Below are 8793 nucleotides of genomic sequence, written 5' to 3' on the forward strand. Positions count from 1 at the left end.
CCACGCTGGAAAAAATATCAAAGGAAGGAAGATTTTTCACACAAAAGTTTTTCATAACCATCTGCTTTGTTATATTACATTTCATACACAAATTCTTTCTGTAATCGACAATTCTATGACAAATTATTTTTAACTTGCTGGTTTTGATAATTGGGATTCAAACGGTGGCGCTATTGGATCATTTAACTGGGAGAAGACTGAAGATACACTGACCTCAGCTAAAATGTTACCTTTGCCGACAAAGACCATGTTTGTATTGTGCTGTGTCATGTTAGTATATCCGTGAAGGGTGACTGTCTTCCATATTAACCGAGGTTTGGGTAAAGATAGTTATTTTTTAAGACTTTTTAATTCATTTTTTAAATTGACGTAAAAAAATCTAGTTATTATCTCCGCCCGGTTTCTTTAAGTGTAGCAAAGCGGTGAGCCCCTTTGTCAATCATAGGACTACTGTGCGTGGCCACTCCCCTTCCTGCAGCGAGATGGGGAGAACAGACGAGGAGCGTCGGCAAGGAAACGGATGAAAATCTGAGCGAAAATAAGTGATGACATTTAACAGGAAGAAAAATGGGATAACGAGTCGAAACGAACAATAAACCACCCGGGATCCCCAAAAGGAGCGGGATAAAGGGGCATCGCAAAGAAAACGGTAATTTTATTGCTCCTTTGCATTATTTATACATTCATTTAATTATTTATTTTTTGCTTTCACATCGGTTGCTAGATACAATAGAGGGGTTTCGGACAACTGAGGATGATTATGGAAAAGGATGAATGAAGGAGAGTCTATGCCCGCGGAATGAACTAAAAAATGCAACGGAAGGTGCTCGTTGGCGAGCGATATCACACTGTCCCTGTAACGGGAGTCTCATTTCTAGACAGCTCGCTGTGGGAGAGACTGATGTTATCAGACGATTATTCCACAATTCTCTAATTGATCCGTAATTACGCAGGTAAAGAAAATGTCCGATCGCCGATGTATTCTAAATAATTTTTTAATGAGCCATTTTATTTTTCATAATAAGGCAAGATGGGTAGTGGGGGGACAATGCAAATATGTACACGGGTGTTGACAATATAAATACAGCAAAGTAATCTAGTAATGAGTTATGAGAATATTATTTTTTAAAATATTAATACATTATTTTAATTGAAGTGCCTCCATTTGGGGCTGTGCTGAATTGATTTTCCTGGCTGTGAACAGACTCATTTAAAAACAAAAAATCTACAACAAAGACCTTTGTAGAAATCACAGTTTGCTGTTAGCTGTGCAGTGTCTCTTTAACAGTAGTGTCTGTTGTTCTTGTTCAGAACCGATACAGTTGGGCTGGCAGTTGGGCCTCTAGCGATGGTGGAACCAGTGGGGTTTGTGGAGGCCTGGAAGGCCCAGTTCCCAGAGTCTGACCCCCCCAAGATGGAGCTGAATTCGGTGGGGAGCATCGAGCAGGAACTGGAGAGGTGCAAGGCCTCCATCCGGCTCCTGGAGGTGGAGGTGAACAAGGAGCGCTTTCGGATGATCTACCTGCAGACGCTGCTGGCCAAGGAGCGTAAGAGCTACGACCGTCAGAGATGGGGGTTCCGGAGGGTGTCCCACACGGGCGACCCCGCCCAGCAGACCCCACCCCACACGCAGGACCAAGCCCTGGGAGACTGGGGAAAACAGAGGCCTGCACCTGCCAGGAAACACTCTTATCACGGTGAAGGGGTGGAGCCCCCTAGTGGAGGGGAGGTGCTACTGCACAGGGAGTTGGGAGAGGCAGATGGGGCATCGCCGTCCAAACAGAGGGGTGGCGTCCCCTCCTCACGAAGGCCCCCTGACAAAGACACGCCCCCTACAGACCCCTCGTCGAAAGATCGGCCGGGCATGGGCCTGGGCGTGGCCGCGCTGAGGTCCAACTTCGAGCGGATCAAAAGGGCCAACTCGCACTCCTCAGGGGAGGGGAAGGCTGGGCTGGAGTACCACCACGAGCGGGGCGTGGTCCGCGGGAGCGACCGCGACCGGGACGCCAGCACCCAGATCGAGCGCAAGCGTTCCATGCACTCGCTGCCTGGAAACCTGGCCACTGTCGCCACGGCGACGACCGCCATGACGACGGGGGACCTCCTCCTCCGCAGGCCTGTCCACAGGGGTCGGTCGGTGGAGAGCCACGAGGACGGCGACGGGCCCCCGCCAAGGTTTCCCAGGGACGCCGCCGGCACCGCCAGACCCAACGGCGGCAAGCAGCCACACGCGCCCCCCCCTCCCTGGCAGCCGTCCGACTTCCCGCCGTACACCAGCGTGTACGTGGGCGGGGTCGGGGACGGGGGCGGGCTGGCCTGGGCGCGGCGGGCGTACTCTCCGGGGAGCCTGGAGGACGGGGTCGGCGGCGGCGGGGGCGGCTACACGCCCGACTGCAGCTCGAACGAGAACCTGACGTCCAGCGAGGACGACTTCTCGTCCGGGCAGTCGAGCCGCGTGTCGCCGAGCCCCACGGCCTACCGCGGCGGGGCCTTCCCGCGCGAGGAGAAGAGCCGCTCCCCCTCCCAGAACTCCCACCAGTCGCTGGACAGCAGCAGCCCGCCCACGCCGCAGGGCCAGCGCCGCCACCGGGGGGCGCCGCACGTGCTCGTGCCGGGCCCCGAGGCCGGCCTGCCGGGAGGGAGCAGCAGGAAGTCCGTCCACGTCTGGGCCGGCGACGCGGACAGGGCCCTGCGTGACAACAGTTACCACGGAGACCTGGGTAAGCAGTGCTGCCAGTCAGAGGTGGAAAGTCCAGGGGTCAGAAAGTAAAAGTCCACCCATGTGTTTCATCCACCCATGAACTCAGCCAGCTGATTTAGCTCTACCTCCTGATAGAAGATTGGTGCTAATGAGCAAATCCAGGTGACTGGAATAAAATCCTGAGATGAACTTACTTACTTTCTGAACTTGGATTTTCCACCTCTGATTGCAGATCTGTTCTTACTGTTTTGGTGGGGGGGGTTATTAGCTGTTGTGGGGACTGTTTATGAGGTGTCCGCTAAATGCCAGTATAGTGAAGTGAAATAAAGGAGCACTTTGGGGATGGGGTTCTGTGAGAGGCACTGGGGGGTGTAGGCTAGAGCTGGGTTGGGGGCAGGGGTGGCACTTACCCACATTTTCAAAGCACTGAGTAGGTAAGGAAGTCCTTGGCTGCCTTGCCATCTATGTGTTTGTTTGTCTACATGTATGCCTAGGTGTGTGAGGTGATTGGCTGTTGTTATTAGTTCTTTGTTACGCTGTGGGTGTCAGCTTTGGTGGGCGGGGTTAGAGATGCACTGAGGGCTCTGATTGGGTGGATGGCTGGGTAAACATGCAGCGATGCAAAAGCGGTCTGAGATCCCTTCAGTACTTCCTGTCTGAGCGCTGAGCCACAGGCTCTCTGCAGCAGGCAGCAGGGCATCTCCTCTCGTTTTGTGTGGAAGCACGTTTTCTTCCTTGTTTCCTTCTGTTGTCGGGAAGTTCGGGTTCAGTATTCTCATCGCCTGATCACATGTGCCAGCCCTTCTCTAGGCTCATCTGCAGTCAGAGCTGGTAGTGTTGAGATGATTAGTCTCCTTGAGTAGGCCTCAGTTCAGTTTCAGCTGGGATCAGTATCGATTGCTTGCGTGCGCAAGTGTGTGTGCGCGTGTGTGTGTGTGTGTGTGTCTGTGTGCATGTGCACGGGTGAGTTTTAGCATTTCAGTCCAGTTCAGTTTTATTTGTATAATGCTTTCTACACAAACACAAAACGTCTCTTTACAGAAAGTGAAGAGGACAGGTTTCTATGAATGTCAGTGTGTTTACTGTAAAGCAGTGTACCGTGTGTCATAGGGCACTGCATGTGTGGCACAACATATCATTCACTGTCATTTGTGGGTGAGTGTTGAACTGAAAAAGATTCATGTAAAGCACCAGCTGTGTCTGTCAGTCTTGATAAGAGCGTCAGCTGTGTCTGTCAGTCTGGATAAGGGCATCAGCTGTGTCAGTCAGTCTGGATAAGGGCATCAGCTGTGTCAGTCAGTCACTCTGGATAAGGGCATCAGCTGTGTCAGTCAGTCACTCTGGATAACGGCATCAGCTGTGTCAGTCAGTCACTCTGGATAAGGGCATCAGCTGTGTCAGTCAGTCTGGATAAGGGCATCAGCTGTGTCAGTTAGTCTGAATAAGGGCATCAGTTTCCTCGTCACTCGGATTGGGCTCAGCTTTTCATCGTCTGGATACACATGTGTCAGTCCTGTCTATAGGCTCATCTGCAGTCAGTCTGGTAGGAATCAGCATGTGTCGTCTCTTGAGTAGGCCTCAGTTAGTTTCAGCTGGGGCATCAGGTATCATTCCTCTGGTGGCATCAGTGTGTGTGCTGTCAGTGTTGTGGTGTGTGTCTGTGTCATGTCAGGGCATCAGCTGTTAGTCATTTCAGGCCCAGCTTCAGTTTATTGATAAATCGCTGTTCTGTCATCTAAACACAACGTCTTGTCAGAAATGAAGAGGATCAGGTGTTCTCATGAATGGTCAGTGTGTTACTGGTAAAGGCAGTGTACCTGGATAGGGCACGCTGTGTAGCAACAACATATCATTCTGTCAGTTGTGGGTAGTGTTGAACTGAAAAAGTGTTCATTGAAAGGGGCACAGCTGTGTCTGTCAGTCTTGATAAGAGCATCAGCTGTGTCTGTCAGTCTGGATAAGGGCATCAGCTGTGTCAGTCAGTCTGGATAAGGGCCAGTCAGTCACTCTGGATAAGGGCATCAGCTGTGTCAGTCAGTCACTCTGGATAACGGCATCAGCTGTGTCAGTCAGTCACTCTGGATAAGGGGATCAGCTGTGTCAGTCAGTCTGGATAAGGGCATCAGCTGTGTCAGTTAGTCTGAATAAGGGCATCAGCTGTGTCAGTCAGTCACTCTGGATAAGGGCATCAGCTGTGTCAGTCAGTCTGGATAAGGGCATCAGCTGTGTCCGTCAGTCTGGATAAGGACATCAGCTGTGTCCGTCAGTCTTGATAAGGGCATCAGCTGTGTCTGTCAGTCTGGATAAGGGCATCAGCTGTGTCAGTCAGTCACTCTGGATAAGGGCATCAGCTGTGTCTGTCAGTCTTGATAAGAGCATCAGCTGTGTCTGTCAGTCTGGATTAGGGCATCAGCTGTGTCAGTCACTCTGGATAAGGGCCTCAGCTGTGTCAGTCAGTCTGGATAAGGGCATCAGCTGTGTCTGTCAGTCTGGATAAGGGCATCAGTTGTGTCAGTCAATCTGGATAAGGGCATCAGCTGTGTCAGTCACTCTGGATAAGGGCATCAGCTGTGTCAGTCAGTCTGGATAAGGGCACCAGCTGTGTCAGTCACTCTGGATAAGGGCATCAGCTGTGTCAGTCAATCTGGATAAGGGTATCAGCTGTGTCTGTCAGTCTGGATAAGGACATCAGCTGTGTCTGTCAGTCTTGATAAGGGTACCAGCTGTGTCAGTCAGTCTGGATAAGGGCATCAGCTGTGTCTGTCAGTCTGGATAAGGGCATCAGCTGTGTCTGTCAGTCTGGATAAGGACATCAGGTGTTTCAGTCAAGTGGATTAGGGAATCAGCTATGTAAGTCACTTTGGATAAGAAAAGGCATAAACTCACAACTTTAATTGTTGCTTCTGAACCTGCTGCATTTGCTTTTTGTTTGTTTGTGCTTGTCAGGGTAGCTGTTAGCTGAGTCTTGCACTTTCTGGCCCGCATTGCCTGTCTCTTAGGACCATATCCCCCTCTCAGAGGTGCCAGAGTGCCCTCTGAGGTCTGTATCCCCCATCTACTCGGCTTGGTGTTGTGAGCTGCTCTGGCTAAGAGTGGCTGCCAAATGCCTGTGATGGAAATAAGACTGCAACGTTGCCACACAATGCCGTTGCTAGGTAACCCCGAGGAAGTGTCTGCAGTCAGTGGAATTCTCTGACATAATATGAGAGAGAGAGAGAGAGAGAGAGAGAGAGAATATATATCTATGTTTAATGTATGCATATTATCGATATATGTAATCAATTTAAAATCTGTTATGGAATATGAATTGAATCATTATGGCTTTAAGTATTTATCCACAAATCATGGAGACAGTAAAACGATTTCATTTGTGAAAAGCCGATATTTTGATGGACAGTAATGTATTAAGTTGATATGTGAACTCGCTGTAGAGAGAGGATGCCAGGAAAGCAGGAGCTGAGCATCTGGCGAGTATAAAGAATCTGTGACAATACCTTGCAGAGAGGGGTCTTTCATTCTGCTCAGGCAGCTCTGCAGACGCCTGAACTGTCTCAGTGTCTCTCTGTCTGAATGGCGGCAGTGTGCTGGGGGGGGGGGGGGGTCCACGGCGGTGGGGGCCAGGGCGGTAAGCGTTCCCACTGCCAACGGGAGAGAAGCAGAGCGCGCTGAGGCGCTGGTCTTTCTGGGAACGCCAAGCGAAGTTTGACCGGTCGGCGTTCCGAAAAGACGCACGAGGGCGGCTGAGTTCCCGGGGTTCAGCTCTTCTTCGCAGGCCGCCCCGACGCCCGCCCTCCCCCAAATTATAAAACATCGATCATGTGGAGAGAGGAGCCCCTGTTTTACCGAGCGGGGCTCCAGAGGACGTGGAGCTGCGCCCGCGGTGGCTGGCCAGACCGCGCCGCGTCTGCTCTTTCGCTCCTTTGCGCGGTGCGGTGCGCGTGCGGTGCGTGTGCGGCCCAGCGTCTGGGCCTCGAGGTGCGGCGGTGGCGGCGGAAGTCCGCGGCGTGCCGATCTGACTTTTTGCGAGGCGCGTGCGGAAGGCCCGGGCCGAGGGTGAGGCGGGTCCGCGGAATGTGCCGGAATGTAAAGCTGTATCACAGCTGTATTGAGATAATATTGCTGGGAAGCTCGGGTCTATGTGAAGGTGGGGGGTTAGTGTGTGTGTGTGTGTGGTGTGGTGGGTGGGTGGGGGGTTGCGGTGGGGGGGGGGGTGGCGGTGGGGGATTTGGGTGCATGGGGTAAGGAGGCTTGAATGAATCCCCTCAAAAAGATCTCCAATAGCCAAAACATGTTTTTTTTGTGTGTGCAGGTATGTGTGCATGCATGTATAGTATGTGCGTGTGTGTGTATGCACATGCACACACTCGCACACACATACACAAGCACACGCATATACACACATACATGCACACACACACGCACCTTTCTACATCTCATTCCAAACTAGATAAATAGAAGATCAACCATGGGGGTGGGGGGCTTATCTCTGGTTGAGTATTAGGAATCATCCCAAACCTCAAAACCAATCAGAGATGCCCACCCAGGGACCCCCTCCTCACGGGCTGAGTGCTCCTTTCTGTTTCTAACGGAACATTCTGGAGCCTGCTCCCCAACGACCTCTTTCACACAGTTACATAATGCACTCGTTCTGCTTACTCCGGTTATGCATCACTGCACATCTGCCTGACCCAGGATCAGCTGAGCGCCATCAAAACTCTGCTCTCTGTGTGACAAAAAGGCAGGAAACTGGTCTGGCGTCAGCTGAATAAATTTTAGACCCAATTTTTTGTGAGTTCTTGCATGACCACCCCTGCACCTTTTACATTTAGGCTGTAGTTTTGTATAGCACCATTCCTAGACATGAAATACACCCAGGAAGCATCTGATTGGGCAACATCATCAGCAATGGCATGCTGAAGCATGGTAGCCTTAAGCTACATGAGGCGCTAGAAAGGTATTTTAACATCATACTAGAGGCTGGGTTTTTTTCCCAAGAGATCTAAAATGAAAGGCTACGCCAATTTATAAAAATGGTGATAAATATGCATCTATGAGAGCCGTGACCTGAGAAAGGGCTTTGTTATGAACGTCTGAGCATTGGCCTTGATTACCGAACAGGGTCTGATTTACTTACACCCTTTCAGCACACAAAAAATCAATAACATGGCCAGTGATGGGACATGGCATTTGTTTTGCACCAATCATTGGTTGTGTTGTTAATTTTGCATGTGCTAAAAGGTTTTTCACATGCCGAAGGTCTTAGCAAATCAGGCCCACGGTGTCTTGAGTAAAGAAACACCCATTGGATTTCTATCAGAAACTGCAGATCAAATTTACACCCTAACACAGCAATTGTCAAAAGCAATTGACAAACACTAGCCCGAACACGAGGCACAATTTCAGTAAGTTCGTCACTAGTTGCAGAAGAGGGGGGTACGACAGGAGTAAATGAACTGTGGGTGTGTTGGGGGTTTGGTTGGGGGTTTGGTTCATTAATGACCACCGGACCGGTCCGTTGTTGTCGTTTTAAAAACAGTGCGTTAGCACCACAGCCAACTGATAATTTTGTCATGGCCAAAAAGCAAGCACAGTATGCGAGTCTCCATTAAGAGCGTCTCTACGAACCATTACTCACGATATCAAAAGAAGGTTGAGACTGAGTAGTTTTAAATCCTGATTTATTTTTTCCCCCCCAAACAAAATATATTTTGCATTTGTATGCTAGTACAGGTTTCTTTGCTGTCACTTTTTGTTTTTGTTTAATACCGCTATTTAAAATAAACAACAACAAGAAAATCACCACTTCAAGTTTCATTAATTTCAGACATGCACTTGATAAGATTAATGTACACTCACTAGAGAAACAGCTCCACAGCTGAGCAGTACCTGCTCTCTCGTGCATTTTTGGTATCCGTTAGTACAGCAGGATATGTACTGAGTGTATAGTGCGTACAGCAGGATATGTACTGAGTGTATAGTGCGTACAGCAGGATATGTACTGAGTGTATAGTGCGTACAGCAGGATATGTACTGAGTGTATAGTAGTACAGCAGGATATGTACTGAGTGTATAGTGCGTACAGAAGGATATGT

General features: G+C 50.1%; 1 protein-coding gene across 2 annotated transcripts in view; it reads left to right on the top strand.

Moving 5' to 3' along the window:
* The first annotated feature begins 419 nt into the window (after positions 1-419).
* Positions 420-8793, top strand: part of bcr (BCR activator of RhoGEF and GTPase) — a 44890-nt gene continuing 36516 nt past the window's right edge. Inside the window, exons 1-2 of one of the 2 annotated variants that reach the window (XM_064308166.1) lie at positions 420-649; positions 1312-2720. In XM_064308166.1, coding sequence (XP_064164236.1) covers positions 1349-2720 — 1372 coding nt within the window. In that variant the 5' untranslated portion in view covers positions 420-649; positions 1312-1348. The other variant, XM_064308167.1, reaches the window with a different exon arrangement.

Source organism: Anguilla rostrata, chromosome 14 (genome assembly GCF_018555375.3).
Source record: "Anguilla rostrata isolate EN2019 chromosome 14, ASM1855537v3, whole genome shotgun sequence".
NCBI classification, from domain to species: Eukaryota; Metazoa; Chordata; class Actinopteri; order Anguilliformes; family Anguillidae; genus Anguilla; species Anguilla rostrata.